This window comes from Euleptes europaea, chromosome 5, assembly GCF_029931775.1.
Source record: "Euleptes europaea isolate rEulEur1 chromosome 5, rEulEur1.hap1, whole genome shotgun sequence".
NCBI classification, from domain to species: Eukaryota; Metazoa; Chordata; class Lepidosauria; order Squamata; family Sphaerodactylidae; genus Euleptes; species Euleptes europaea.
This window is the reverse complement of record NC_079316.1, coordinates 9,465,851-9,481,970: the sequence shown is the minus strand read 5'-3', so window position 1 is coordinate 9,481,970 and position 16,120 is coordinate 9,465,851. Positions and strand designations below refer to the sequence as shown.

Genomic DNA, 16,120 nt, shown 5'->3' with positions numbered 1-16,120 from the left:
AACCCATGAAGCTGCCTTAGACTGAATCAGACCCTTGGTCCATCGAAGTCAGTATCATCTACTCAGACCATCAGCGGCTCTCCAGGGTCTCAGGCAGAGGTCTTTCACATCACCTACTTTCCTAGTCCCTTTAACTGGAGATGCCAAGGATTGAAACTGGGGCCTTCTGCATGCCAAGCAGATGCTCTACCACTGAGCCATGGCCCCTCTCCGTGGCTCTCCATGGTCTCAGGCAGAGGTCTTTCACATCACCCACTTGCTTGGTCGCTTTAACTGGAGATGCTGGGGATTGAACCTGGGGCCTTCTGCATGCCAAGCAGATGCTCTAGCACTAGGGTTGCCAGGTCCCTCTTGGCCACCGGTGGGAGATTTTTGGGCTGGAGCGTGAGGAGGGTGGGGCTTGGGGAGGGGAGGGACGTCAATGCCATAGAGTCCAATTGCCAAAGCGGCCATTTTTCTCCAGGTGATCTGATCTCTATTGGCTGGAGATCAGTGGAATTAGCAGGAAATCTCCTGCTACTACCTGGCAGTTGGCAACCCTCTCTACCACTGAGCAACAGCCTCTCCCCTAACTGGCAGCAGGAAGGGTTCACTGGAGACAAGAAATGTGTGCTTATAACATCTTGTTTTGAATTCCAAAAAGTATTCAGGCGCATTCTTAGGAGCATCATTTCCTGCATGAGAAAGTAGCATTTGTAGTATCCTGTGTCTACTAATTTATTCTGAGAGGTCGGGGGAATGAAAATGTCATGCTCTCCCACAGGAAATGGCCATGCTGATCATTCGAAGCACTCTGAAAATGCAACCAGGGATACTGTGAGAGATAGTCCACCCAAAGACATCTGCAGACTGGGACAAGTGCCTGCATAACCTCCGATTATCGCATACCCTTTGCACGTGCAAAAGTCTCAACAAGCTGATGGGCCTCCTCTTCTATTTGGTGCTGCATGCCTTTCTTCCCCAGTCCCAACTTCCGCATGGTAACCATCCCGAATTTCCTTTGTTGCTTCCAGGTGTGGCCATTTGACAAAATAATACCTAAAGCAATCAAGAATCATGTGAGATTATTATGTACAAACATTCTTCTTTTTTCGGCATGTTTAATTTATGGATACAGATGTATACAAAATACAGACCTCCTTGTTTGAGTAGTACATAATGCATATCTAACATGGATTCCCCAAGACACGTGGACTATAAATAAAGAATATCCTGATTCAGAGCATGAATAAAAATTCCCAGCTCACTAAATAATATAACCCATACATTTTGATGAACTTACCATATAGATGCAGAGAGAATATATTAACATGGTCTCCTCATCATAAACAATAAACATATCACATGGCTATTTTAATAAGTAAGCAATTATTTATAATAACATTGTCAAATCACAGACAATTTATGGAAATCCCAGCAAGGGGCTTTCAAGGCAAATGAGGAGCAGAGGTGGTTTGCGGTTGGCTTTCTCTGCACAGTCTTCCTTGGAGGTCTCCCTTCCAAGTACCAACCTAGCTTAGCTTCCAAAGTCTGCAAGATCGAGCTATACAACCTTCTCTCCCTACTGAATCTTCAAATTACTCCAAATATAAATACCACACAAAGATTGTTTAGAGCAACGGGGAGGGGCCGTGGCTCAGTGGTAGAGCATCTGTTTGGCATGCAGAAGGTCCCAGGTTCAATCCCTGGCCTCTCCAGTTAAAGGGACTAGGCAAGTAGGTGATGTTGAAAGACCTCTGCCTGAGACCCTGGAGAGCTGCTGCCAGTCTGAGTAGACAACACTCATTTTGATGGACCAAGGGTCTGATTAGGTATAAGGCGTGTTCATGTGTTCAACACATAGAAAACATAAAGAGAAATTCTTTCTATTGCCTTATCATTCCAGAATATATTGAAAAGAGCTCAATGTCCCATGTGAAATATCAAAACAGTTTCTTAATGTTCTTTATGATAAGTGCATTTAATAAGCAATACATTTTCCCTCACTAGGGTTGCCATCCTCCAGGGACTAGTTGGAGATCTCCTGCTATTACAACTGATCTCCAGCTGATAGAGATCTGTAAACCTGGAGAAAATGGCTGCTTTGGCAATTGGACTCTATGGCAATGAAGCCCCTCCCCTCCACAAGCCCCGCCCTCCTCAAGCTCCACCCCAAAAACCTCCCGCCGGTGGCAAAGAGGGACCTGGCAACCCTATCCCTAATAGAATTCAACCAATCTTTTGAAGGATTTGTTTGTTTGTATTTTTTTCATCTAGCAAAAAGGAAGGGTTTAGCAGCCACTGTAAGGGTTAAGACAGATTCTAAATCTGACAGAACAACATAAGAAACTAAAAACATTAGAAAAGCCCTGCTGGATCAGGCCAAGGCTCATCAAGTCCAGCAGTCTGTTCACATAGTGGCCAACCAGGTGCCTCCAGGAAGCCCCCAAACAAGACAATTCCAGCACCAATGTCCTGCTTGTGTTCCACAGCACCTGCTATAAGAGGCATGCTCCTCTGCTATAAGAGGCATGCTCCTCTGATCTTGGAGAGAATAGGCGTGCATCATGACTAGTATCCATTTTGACCAGTAGCCATGGATAGCCCTCTCCTTCAGGCGCATGTCCACTCCCCTCTTAAAGCCTTCTAAGTTGGCAGCCATCACCACATCCTGGGACAGGGAGTTCCACAATTTAATTATGTGTTGTATGAAGAAATACTTCCTTTTATCTAAGAAGTGAGCTGTGGCTCACAAAAGCTCATACCCTGCCAGAAAATATTTTTGTTAGTCTTTAAGGTGCTACTGGACTCTTGCTCTTTCCTTTTATCTGTTTTGAAACTCTCGCCCTCCAGCTTCAGCAGATGACCCCGCGTTCCAGTATTATGAGAGAGGGAGAAAAGCTTCTCCCTGTCCACTCTCTCCAACCAATGCATAATTTTATAGACCTCTATCATGTCTCCCCTTAACGGCCTTCTTTCTAAGCTAAACAGCCCCAAGCCTTTTAAGAGCTCCTCCTAGGGCAGTTGCTCTGGCCTCCTGATCATTTTGGTTGCTCTTTTCTGCACCTTCTCAAGCTCTGCAATAGGTGCTGTGGAACACAGGCAGGTCAATGCTGCTGCAGTTGTCTTGTTTGTGAACTTCCTGGAGGCACCTGGTTGGCCACTGTGTGAAAGGACTGCTGGTCTTGATGGACCTTGGTCTGATCCATCATGGCTTTTCTTAAGTTCTTATATTCAGTGTGAACTGCCATTGCTCTTGCATCTGCCTACATAGCAAATGCTGATTTTGGAGCCCAATGTTCTGCTGAGCCATTAGTAGGGTTGCCAACCTCCAGTTAGTGGCTGGAGATCTCCCGCTATTACAACTGATCTCCAGGCGACAGAGATCAGTTGTCCTGCAGAAAATGGCCGCTTTGACTATTGGACTTTATGGCATTGAAGTCCCTCCCCTCCCCAAACCCTGCCTTCCTCAGGCTCCACCCCTAAAACCTCCCACCGGTGGCAAAGAGGAACCTTGCAACCCTAGCCATTGACCTTGTTCAATTGGCTTCTGCTGGGCTTTGTAAGGTTATATATTCACCTTTCTCAAGCGTTGCAAAGTTTTGGAGACAATGTGTTTTTCTCTGGAACAGAGAGCACTGCAGATTTAGGGTGTTTTGAATCCCCTTTATGTATAAATACAGATGGAAAAGGAGATGGAGCCAAGAGGCAGCAATTTTTTCCCCTTGATGAGTAATTAAATTATGTCAGTGGATGTCGGCATTGCCACTGGCATAGATCCACCTGCCCGCCTTCCCCGGGGTCTGGAAAAGGCCAGGGGGTGGATCTGAAAGCTTTTAAAGGGGATTAGTCGGATTCATGGAGGAAAGGTCTATCAGTGGCTACTAACCAAGATTACCAAAGAGATTCTCCAGATCCACAGGTAGTTCCTAGGAGGCAACATTGGGGCCTCTATGTCCCTGTTTCATGGGCATCTAGGGCAACTGGTTATTCACTGTGTGAAATGGGATGCTGGACAAAATGGACAACTGGTCCGATTAGGCTCTGATGTTAAGATCTGCTTTGCATCCCCCCCATCAGAGCCCTTGAGGGACAGAGGTCTTCCACTCTCTGCAGCTTCAGTACTATTGCCAACTCTGGGTTAGGCAATTCCTGGAAATATAAGGGTGGAGCCTGAGGTGGGCAGGGTTTGGGTAAGGGAGGGCTCTCAGCACCGTATATGCACTGTATAATGCCATAGGGGTCACCTTACAAAGCAGCCGTTTTGTCCTGGGGAACTGATCTCTGTAGTCTGGGGATCAGTTGTAATTGTGGGAGGCCCCCAGGCCCCACCTGGATGACTATTTCTTCATACATGGAAACACACCTACGCCTCCCCTCAGCTGAGATAGTCAACTTCTCTGAACTATGATGGGAATACCAAATTGTTTCCAAGTACAGAAAGGGGAGTTCCTCATATCGTACATCATCTTAAAAGAGTTTGCCTTGTAAATCTGAGTCCTGACGTACTCAACAGCAGACAACTCTTACAAAAGCTATTGTTTTGAAATACATCTACTTTCTTCCTTATGAAATGAGTTTCACAGATAAACCTTGTGAAGTTCAGACAAGTTGGATCACACTCTGTGGCCCTACTCACCCTTTGGCCCTCCCTACGTTTCTTCACCCAGCCTTGCCATTATCCCTTATGCCACTCTATTCCTTGTGCATAGTGGCCTTGTACAACCTTTCAGTCAGAATTTTTCCCTCCTTTAAATGCCTCCTCAAATGCCACATCTTCCTGAGTGACCTTTCTCAGATCTCATTAGGCTCACATCTCCTTTGTTATCTGCCAGATCCCCATAAATGCCAATGTAAACACATGAACATGTGAACACATGAAGATGCCTTCTACTGAATCAGACCCTTGGTCCATCAAAGTCAGTATTGTCTACTCAGATCAGCTGCGGCTCACCAGGGTCTCAGGCAGAGGTCTTTCATATCACCTACTTGCCAAGCAGATGCTCTACCACTGAGCCATGGCCCCTCCCAATGAACACATGAAGCTGCCTTCTACTGAATCAGACCCTTGGTCCATCAAAGTCAGTATTGTCTATCCTGACTGGCTGCAGATCTCCAGGGGCTCAGGAAGAGGTCTTTCACATCACCTACTTGCCTGGTCCCTTTAACTGGAGAGGCCAGGGATTGAACCTGGGACCTTCTGCATGCCAAGCAGAGGCATTTCCACTGAGCCATGGACCCTCCCTGTAATTATTAGGAGGCATTCTCTTCATGAGAGCCAGTGTGAGGAAGTGATTAAGAGTGGTGTTCTCTAACCCAGAGAGCCAGGTTCAATTGCCCATTCCTCCACATGAAGCCTGCTGGGTGATATTGGGCCAATAACAGTTCTCTCAGAACTAGGCGTGTGCACGGTTTTTTGGTTCTGGTTCTGGTTTATCAAACCCGGAAATTTTCAAACAATCCAGAAAACCTGGATTTTTCAAAAAAAAATTCGGGTTAACAAATCCGAACCCGAGAAATTCCCAGTAAAACATCAGGATCTTTCCGATTCGCACTGCCTGCCTCCCCTGGGTTCCGGAAAAGTCCGGGAGCGGATCTGAAAGCAATCCACACTGTACCGCTTTTCCAAACTCTGGAGAAGCAGCTGAGAGAGAACACCACTCTTAATCACTTCCCAGGCCCCTCCCGCCCGGGAAAAATGGCGGCGGGGGCAGGAAGGGCCGGGGCAGCCATCCTGCGGCTGCAGGAGGCTGCCCAAGGCCCCTCTCGCCCGGGAAAAATGGCGGCGGGGGCAGGAAGGGCCGGGGCAGCCATCCTGTGGCTGCAGGAGGCTGCCCAAGGCCCCTCCCGCCCGGGAAAAATGGCGGCTGGGGCCGGGGGGGGGGCGGGGCAGCCTTCCTGCGGCTGCAGGAGGCTGCCCCAGGCCGCTCCCGGCGGCAGGAAGCGGCACGGGCCCGGCGGCGGCGGTAAGTTTCCCCCCTCCCTCCTCCCTCCTCCCTCCCCCCGTATTGACCCGCGTATAAGCCGAGGCCGGCTTTTTCAGCCCATTTTTGGGGCTGAAAAACGCGGCTTATACGCGAGTATATATGGTAATAGGTATCATTTCATAACAGACCAGACTGGTTCCTCACAAGGAATCTTTGAGATCCTTGTGAGGAACCAGTCTGGTCTGTTATGAAATGATACCTATTAGGTGCATTCAATTTCCTCTTTTATTGATTGCATAGGTGATGAAGCCCATAGCGAAACGTGGTCACAACATGATCTAGACAACACGTCCTATCAATGAAGCTATGGATTAACTCTTGATGTTTGTTCCCAAGCCTTTTGTCTACTTCTTCCTGCAAAAGGGAAATACAAGATTATATAGAACAAGCATTTTTCAAGATCTGTGATCTGAATACTTACCTTTGAACTTGTTATATTATATCAGTTTCTTACCATTGTTTGAGTTGTCTAGGCTGAGATTTTTTTGTTGTATATATTTGTGCATTTTGTTCTGTTTGTATTTTTGCTTATTTCACCTTTTCACTTGTCACTTTAATATATTTGTATTTATATCATATTGTTCTTGCGTGCTGTTTCTGGTTTGCTTAACCTCCAGGTACTAGCTGGAGATCTCCTGCTATTACAACAGATCTCCAGGCCCAATATTGCACAAACGTCCAGGTAGATAAAATTCCTTTTATAATGACCTTCTTGCCGATACTTTCAGTGAACCCACCCTTAAGTGTGTCATGATCAATAAGACAGAAGAAGGTAGCTTAAATTTTAAATGCTTTTATTAATTATAGTTTACGTATAGAGTTAGGTGTTTTAAATGTATCCTTTGCTAATGTTGTATGTTAACAAATTGTGTATATGTGTATGATGAGGATATGTCTTTGTCCGTAAAATGGAGTACAATAGCTATGTATTTAGATTAGGGATTTATCACCTTGGATTAGAGATTTATTGCATTATTTTAATGGTGGTATCCAACAGTTTTAACATGGCTGGTTACTATATCAACTGCTGCTGGTCTTTGACTGCAAATAAATTTGAATTGATCTCCAGCCGATAGAGATCAGTCCACCTGGAGAAAATGGCCGCTTTGGCAATTGGACTCTATGGCACTGAAGTCCCTCCCCTCCCCAAACCCAGCCCTCCATAGGCTCCACCCTCAAAACCTCTCGCTGGTGGTGAAGAGGGACCTGGCAACCCTACCTGGTTTCCTTTGGTCTCCTTTGGCAGCAGAGGTGCTGCCCTGGCAAAGCAAACTGGGGGCAGGGCTGACTTGGAGCTCCCAGCCAACCTGCCTCCAGTGTTTTGGTGCAGCAGCAAAGCTCTGCTGCCATGCTTAAGCTATGTGCAGGTAAGAAGAAGAGTTACACATGATCACATGAAGCTGCCTTATACTGAATCAGACCCTTGACCATCAAAGTCAGTATTGTCTACTCAGACCGGCAGCGGCTCTCCAGGGTCTCAGGCTGAGGTCTTTCACATCACCTACTTGCCTGGTCCCTTTAACTGGAGATGCCGGGGATTGAACCTGGGACCTTCTGCATGCCAAGCAGATGCTCTACCACTGAGCCACAACCCCTCATATATGGTTTTCATATGCTGATTTTCTCCACCTTTTAAAGAGAATCAAACTGGCTTATAATCACCTTCCCTTCCCCTCCCCACAAAAGACACCCTGTGAGGCAGGTGGGGCTGAGAGAGTTTGGAGAGAGCTGTGACTAGCCCAAGGTCACCCAGCTGGTTTCCTGTGTAGGAGTGGGGAAACCAACCCATATCTTCCTACACACTTGACACAGAGACACTGTCCTTCAGTGTTACTACTCTGAAGATGCCTGCCACAGTTGCTGGCGAAACGTCAGGAAAGAAAATTCCAAGACCACGGTTACACAGCCCGGATAATCTACAAGAACCAACAAACCAACCCAGTTCACCAGATAAACTTCCGCCGCTCATGTGGAGGAGTGGGGAATCGAATCCGGTTCTCCAGATTTGAGTCCACCACTCCTAACCACTACACCACACTGGCTCTAAGTAAGGGAGGAGGGAGGCCAAAAACCGGCAGCAGGGCCATAGCGGCCCTGAATACTGCCAAATAAATTTGGCATTATTCACTTTCCACTTTATCGGCCCCCATTTATTGCTGCCACTTTTTTCCAGGCAAAAACAAAAACCCCAAAATATCGAAAAGGTATTTTGGGGGGTTCTTTTCTCTAAAAAATCAGCATATTGATATGCACACCCCTACTCAGAACTGTTTCAGCCCACGCAGAGGCAGGCAATGGCAGATCACCTCTGAACTTCTCTTGTCTTGAAAACCCAAGGGGTCACCATCAATTCACTGCGACTTAACGACACTTTCCACCACCACCACCATTCTCTTGGTGTCTATTCCCATGGTTGGTAAATGCAGTGCAATTTCCATTTCCACACATCCCCAGCTGAAACATTTCTTTGTACATTTCTGTTCATTTGCAATATTTTGTTTTCTTTCCTTTTGTTGTGCTCGATGTTCCTCTAGTGAGAAGACAAGTAAAATCTTTTTCCGTTCCAAAGCAACTTACCCCTTCCTTTTAATATCTCTTGCGTTGCCTTGGACACCGGTCGGTCCGAGAAATCTTCGGCATGGTTGATCAGCCCTTCTTTCACTGCTTCGAATCCAGATAGCACCACTGCAGGTTGGCTGCCCATCCACAAAGTATAAACATTCCCATATGTCTTAGCCAACTGCCATTGGATCAAAACAGAGAAGAGAAGTGTTAAAGTCAGACAACCTGAGGCTTATTCATATTTAGCCTTCCTCACATATATAGTTCCTAGCCGTGAGCAGAGAAAACTTAGGTCATTCTTTCTCGCCACTTTTTGCCCCATTATTCATCCCTTTACACTTGTTCACATTGATTCTCAGTTGCCATTTTAATGCCCATTCACCCCTGTTCTTTTGAATGGAAATAAAATACCAAAAATGCGGGTGATCACTGTGGCAGGACCAGGACACTGTCCATGAGATCAGGCAGGGGCCAGTTATCTCACAGGCTCCTGGGGCAGATTTTTGTTTTTGCCATGAAGTCTGCCTTATGGCAACCGTGGGTGGTGTTTTCAAGGCACGAGATGTTCAGAGGAGGTTTGCCATTGTCTGCCTCTCCGTCACAGCCCTGGTATTCCATTCCTGGGCAAGGTATCTGAGAGAATGGCAGCAAACCAGGTGCAGACTTTCCTAGAGGACGCATCAGTTCTGAACCCATTTCAATCCAGCTTCAGGCCTGGTCATGGGAAGGAGACAGTGCTGGTTCACATAAGAACATAAGAAAAGCCATCCCGGATCAGACCATGGTCCATCAAGTCCAGCGGTCTGTTCGCACGGTGGCCTCTAGGAAGCCAAAACCAAACTCAAGAATACTCTGTGCTGTACAGATATCTAAACAAAACTAGCAGCATGCAAAATAAGCAGTGCACAAATCTATTCCAAAAGCCTAATACAAAGGCTACTGTAACTCTGACATACAATAAATATATTAAATACACTAAACACAAATGCTACTATAACACTAACACTATTACAGCAGCCGTTTAACAAATTTCTTCATGTATCCAATAAGGCAAACAAAGTTCGTAGCGATGAGGAAAAGAGGGCTTCAAAAGAAACAGTTTCACCCTGGGTGAGTTCAATATGCAAAGGGAGTGATTGAGAGTTCCTGTTAATAGTCTTATTATCTCTATTGCAAGGAAGATATCCACAAAGGCTGTGTATTGGAGACAGAAGACGACTTTGCTAGCTGAGTTGCAGTCATTTCGCAACACCCCCAAGGAGATTCTGGCTTTTTCAATTCTCCTCCAATGCAAAAGTTATTTACATTCATGAATTCCTTAAAGCCATAACAGCCGGGCCCAGAGCATCGTCATGGAACAAAGCAGAAATAAGCTAGGATACTGCATTTGTATGAAACATGACTAACTATGGTTACTACACCAGTTTCAGATTCTGACTTCAGATACCTGAACTGACCATAGTTAGTATGGTAAGGTGGTTCCAGACAATCAATGAACTCTGGTTAGTTTAGCCGTGGTTTCATGACTTGTCCGAACTGACCGTATGTGTAATCGGTAAGGTTGCCAGGTCCCTCTTCACCACCGGCGGGAGGTTTTTAGGGCAGAGCCTAAGAATGGAGGGGTTTGAGGAGGGGAGGGACTTGAACGTAGGGTTGCCAGGTCCCTCTTGTCAACAGGTGGGAGATTTTGGGGGCGGAGCCTGAAGAAGGCGGGGTTTGGGGAGGAGAGGGACTTCAATGCCATAGAGTTCAATTGCCAAAGCAGCCATTTTTCTCCAGGTGATCTGATCTCTATCGGCTGGAGATCAGTTGAATTAGCAGGAGATCTCCTGCTACTACCTGGCAGTTGGCAACCCTACTTCAATGCCATTGAGTCCAATTGCCAAAGCAACCATTTTTTCCAGGTGAACTGATCTCTATCGGCTGGAGATCAGTTGTAATAGCAGGAGATCTTCTGCCGCTACCTGGAAGTTGGCCACTCTAGTCATCGGAAATATGGGCTCACGCCGGAAAGCCAGTTGAACGTTTCAGTTCATCTGGGAAGAATCACGGAGTGGGAAGCAAACCAAATGGATAGTGGCATCTCTTCCAGTCTAAACCAGCTATTTTACTTCTGTGGCGGTTCAGGACAAATGGTCCAAATATAAGCTTTGGAATGTTCTGAGCCGTTAGAAGCGATTAGCCGCCTTTAATGGCATGCTTTAATTAGATGCTGCTTTGATGAAGTCGGGTAGATCCAGAGTGGCAATGGAATGCCGGATAGATGACTTCCCACTTCCAACATAATAATACTGCATAAGTGGGCAGACCGCAGCATGTGAGAGGTGAATGTCGAGTAAGTGACCAAGAGGAGGAAAAGCAATGCATTCATGCCTTGTTGTGGTTGGATATACCAATGCTAATATAATGGAATCCACATTAACATAGTAATGAACACATTTATCAAAGACAAATGTCTCTCTTTCAACATTCCCATAATGAGAGTAAGCAAATGCATGCCCGGGCCTGAGTCAAGACAAGCATGATACCTATAATAGGAAAAAGCTCCATAAAACCTTTGTGCTTTTTCCCAAGGCAATTCCACAGGATCTATTCTCAAAACCAACCTTTCAGTTTATGATTTGTTTAACTAATTATATATCACCATCAATGTGACTGACACTACAAGAAGGCAGTAGGGTTGCCAACCTCCAGGTACTAGCTGGAGATCTCCTCCTATTACAACTGAACTCCAGCCAATAGAGATCAGTTCACCTGGAGAAAATGGCTGCTTTGGACATTGGACGCTATGGCATTGAAGTCCCTCCCCTCCCCAACCCCACCCTCTTCAGGCTCCGCCCCAAAAACCTTCCACCAGTGGCGAAGGGGGACCTGGCAACCCTAGAAGGCAGGCCTCCTCCTTTCCTGGTGAATGTACAATCTAAAATTGAGTATAAGGAAGACAATACAGAGAGGGGAAGGAGGTGGATTTAAATTGAAGAAGAATACACGAGAATTCTAGCTGAGTATGTTTGGGATTAATTTCAGTAGAGCATTGTGTCAGAAGGCTACACTGAGAAAGATGGGTTTTGAGAGCAATTCTGAAGGAAGTGAGTTGAGTTGCCAACTGCCAGGTACTAGCTGGAGATTTCCTGCTATTACAACTGATCTCCAGCCGATAGAGATCAGTTCACCTGGAGAAAAATGGCCACTTTGGCAATTGGACTCTATGGCATGAAAGTCCCTCCCCTCCCCAAACCCCGCCCTCCCCAGGCTCTGCCCCAAAAACCTCCCGCCGGTGGCGAAGAGGGATCTGGCAACCCTAGAAGTGAGCGAGGTAGAATTAGTCTGTAGTGCTGGGAATAAATCAAGGCCTAAGAGGCAGAAAGAAGCAAAAGGTGACATACATTGAGGGAACAGAAGACCTTTATATACTTGAGGTTGCTGGTGGAGCTGTGAAAGTCATGGGTGAAAGTCATGGGTGGGAAACATCTCACGATATGGAAGTGAAGAGGTTAGGGGGCAAAGCCAAGGAGGACTTTTCAAGATAAGAATAAGGAGTTTGTAGCGGATCTGGGAGCAGACAGAAAAGCATTGTAGGGTTTAAGAAGGAATGTTGCATGATCAGACTAATGAGAGGTGAAAGATTTGGGCAGCAGAATATTGGATGTTGGTGGGGATGACCAGGTGTGACAACAGAAGACCAGAGAAGAAGAGGTTGCAGTAGTCAAGGTAAGAAAAGACCTGATAGTTAAGCAGAGGTGTTAGGCAAAGTTTATTCAAGGAGCCAGAGGGAAAAGTGCAATGTGGTGAGGGAGATGTAACATCACATGGTGACAGAGTTAATGAGCAGCACGAAAGAGAAGAATCAAGGCTAAAAGAGAAACCAAAGCTTCATGCCTGTTGTACAAGTGGAGCTGCCAGATTCCCAGTGCTGGAAGCAGACCCACACACTGGTATTCTCCACCACCACCCCTAGTGCTCAATGGAGCAGAGGAAGGGGAAATTGGGTGGGGAACATCACTTACAGTTAGGCATTTGGACGTGGCCTTGCTACATTCCGCAGATTTCCCCATCTCTGTGGTTTTTACCGTAGAGGTTCAAGGAAACCCTAGAGTGTCATGGAATGCAGTGACATTGCTTCCAGTTAAGCATCCGAAAGTGACACTGCACATTGCAAGATACCATTTAACTAGTCTCAAACTGGTTGCCAGCACTCGGCTAGCAACCCTTTCTACAGGCCATTATCATGACATTGCCAGTGGATATGGAGATAGTACAAGGAAAGTAAGGCTTGAGAGAGGGGGGCTAAGTAGTTGGGTCTTGGACACACAGTGTTGGATCCTAAGTGGGCACTTCCCGCTGCAGACCCCCTTCACGTCAATCCTGAAGAGCCCCTGCCCTCCAGGAGCAACATTTAGTAGAGATCAGTGGTCCGTAGTGAGAGGGAGGAGGCTGGAAATTTCCACTCCTGCTATTACCGTTTTGGCCATTGGACTCTATGGCACTGAAGTCCCTCCCCTCCCCAAACCCCGCCCTCCTCAGGCTCCACCCGTAAAACCTCCCACCAGTGGTGATGAGGGACCTGGAAACCCTAACTGAGTGTGATGTGGCGATGAGACATCTAGAAATATCAGGTAGGTGATGGGAGCTTCAGGATGAGCTGAGGACTTCAATGCCATAGAGTCCAATGGCCCAAGCAGCCATTTTCTCCAAGGAAACTGATTTCTGCCTCCTGGAGATCAGTTGTAATAGTGGGAGGTCTCCCTCCCCTCCCCCATGGGTGGACTGGGAAACTAACACTACCCAGAAGAAAACCAGGAGGAATGGCCTCTGTAATTAGGGTTGCCAACCTCCAGGTACTAGCTGGTGATCTCCTGCTATTACAACTGATCTCCAGCCAATAGAGATCAGTTCACCTGGAGAAAATGGCCGCTTTGGCAATTGGACTCTATGGCATTGAAGTCCCTCCCCAAACCCCACCCTCCTCATGCTCCACCCCAAAAACCTCCTGCCAGTGGCAAAGAGGGGCCTCAGGAAAGAGCTAGCTGTTCTCAGAGTATAAGTGCTCCAATCTAGCTAGTAGGTTCTTATCATGCCCTTCCTTTATTCCCCGTCTTATCCTCACAACAACCCTGCACTGTAGGTTAGTCTGAGACTGTGACTGGCCCCAAGTCACCCAATGAGCTTCATAGGAGATTTGACCTCAGGTCTTCCAGATACTAGCTTGATACTCTAAACACTGCGCAGCTCCTTTCTTCCCCTCCAAAGGCATTGAGCTGCGTCACAACATACATGGAGTCATTGAGGGGCAAATGGTGCATTGGGAAACTGAGGCAAATGAGTTACAGACAGGGTGGAGCTGAAGGCAGAAACTGCAGAGCCTAAGGAGGGAGAAGGGACAGGAGAGAGGAGAGGAAACAAAGGTTCAAAGAAAGAATCAACTGTGGCATTAAGTTAGCAACAGAAACCAAATAAGGTCTTGAAGATCTAAATGAGTGGAACTGTTTTCAAAAGGAGCTTAGAACAATCAGGGGAGTTACCGCACTTGTATTCCCAGCAATGTATTAAGAGTTTGAAAATGTTATAAAAAATACTGTTTGCACTTTCAATGTATTCCCACCATTGTATTAAGAGTTTGAAAACGTTATAAAAAATACTGTTCGCACTTTGTTTGGCCCCTTTAGCTGTGAAGACGTCTTCCAACCATTTATAAGCCGTGGTATCCAAAAACCCTTTTAAAGCAATGTTTTTTATAACATTTTCAAACTCTTAATACATCGCTGGGAATACAAAGTGCGGTAACCTCCCAGGAGACATAAGCAGAGACACCTTTTCCCAGGTTCGCCACGGACCTCTGTGCTGATAGATAGGCGCCAATGTGATTTTACCGTCAGGATTTTTAGGATTTAAAATTGGAATTTAAATTTAAATGTGTATTTACTGTGTTCGTTGTATTGTATTTTAATGGGTGTTTGCCCGGGATGGAGATCAGGATATGCCAAATAAATAAATAAATAAATAAATAAATAATGCAGTGGGTTTACAGAAAATGCAAAGCTATTTGAAGCTGACAAATAGTCATATGTGCCTATAACCCTGCCAAGGGAAGAGCCAACATGACATAATCTTAAGTGGCAGCCACACTTATATAGCTGGACAGTGAAGAAAGCTGATAGGAAGAAAATAGATTCCTTTGAAATGTGGTGTTGGAGGAGAGTGTGACGGATACCGTGGACTGCCAAAAAAACAAATCAGTGGGTTATAGATCAAATCATGCCTGAACTGACCCTAGAAGCTAAAATGATTAAACTGAGGCTGTCGTATTTTGGTCACGTCATGAGACGACAAGAGTCACTGGAAAAGACAGTCATGCTAGGAAAAGTTGAGGGCAGCAGGAAAAGAGGAAGACCCAACAAGAGATGGATTGACTCAATAAAGGAAGCCACAGCCTTCAGTTTGCAAGATCTGAGCAAGGCTGTCAAAGATAGGACATTTTGGAGGACTTTCATTCATAGGGTCGCCATGAGTTGGAAGCGACTAGACGGCACTTAACACACAACACACACACACACACTTATATACAGGTTCAGAACCCAAACGGGTGAGTCCTATCCCTTGCAGGGAAGCATCCTGGGATGACCTTAAGGGAAGGTGAAGCGTGCCTTCCTGTCACAACAGACCCATGGCGACCCCATGAAGTTCCACCTTGTGGGGTTTTCAAGGCAAGAGACGATCACAGGTGGCTTGCCGTTGCCTCCCTCTGCAGCGCCTTCCTTGGTGGTCTCCCATCCAAGCACCGACCCTGCTTAGCTTCCAAGCTCCGACAAGATCAAGCCAGTCTGGGCCATTAGGGCGGTTGGCTTGACCCCGGGAAGGAAAGAATCCAAAACTCTCTTCACCCATCCTCTTAGTCTGTGGATAAATTGTTAGAAAGACGTACCTTGATGAAAGTGTCGAGAGAGAGCTTGAATCCAACGCGCCACAGGCCTCCAATGAAAGGGAGCTTCAGAGGGCCGGGAGGGTAGAGTTTGCGTGTCCGGAACCGTTTCCAGAACAGCAAAACGAAGAGACACACCACCGCAGCCATCAAAAAGGCCCTTAACCCCAATAATACACCTGACATGGCCCCGCTTTTGCCTCCACTGTCTCCGTCTCCAGCAAGTCCAGCCAAGTTAAGTTGGCCGTTCCTTCTTCAAAGGCCTCCGCTTTCTTCACAAGACGCTACCGCTCCATCAATTTTGCCTCTGACAGCCTTTTATACCTTCCGCCCGAAACATCGGCCAGCAAGGCTCCCAGTCTCGTGAACAAGCGCCTCATGAATATTCTCCTCCAGGCAAGTGTTACAGGAGCATGTGCAGCCGACATGGTTCCTTCGGATGTGTCACTCGCGGCGGTAATTGAGCCGAAGAGAGTTTAATACAGGTCATAATAAAGGAACCCTTGATGTGCGCTGAAGTTATTTTCTCCGAAGACGAACCCAGCCAGGCTTGAATAATGAATGCAGATGTGAAGATTGATAACACCCCTAATAAATGCGGAGCGGCCACTATCTGATTGTGAAATATGCGTGGCATGAAGGAAGTTGGGAACCCGGCCTTTTGTTTCTGCTG

The 16,120-nt window shown here is 46.5% G+C and overlaps 1 protein-coding gene across 1 annotated transcript in view; it reads right to left on the bottom strand.

The window, feature by feature from the left end:
* Nucleotides 1–15,633, bottom strand: part of LOC130477891 (cytochrome P450 2J4-like) — a 32,050-nt gene extending 16,417 nt beyond the window's left edge. The window contains exons 1-3 of the mRNA XM_056849972.1: nt 15,451–15,633; nt 8,544–8,706; nt 889–1,038 (exon numbers count right to left, since the gene is read on the bottom strand). Coding sequence (XP_056705950.1) covers nt 889–1,038; nt 8,544–8,706; nt 15,451–15,633 — 496 coding nt within the window. The remainder of the gene's footprint in view (nt 1–888; nt 1,039–8,543; nt 8,707–15,450) is intronic.
* Between the last annotated feature and the right edge of the window lie 487 nt (nt 15,634–16,120).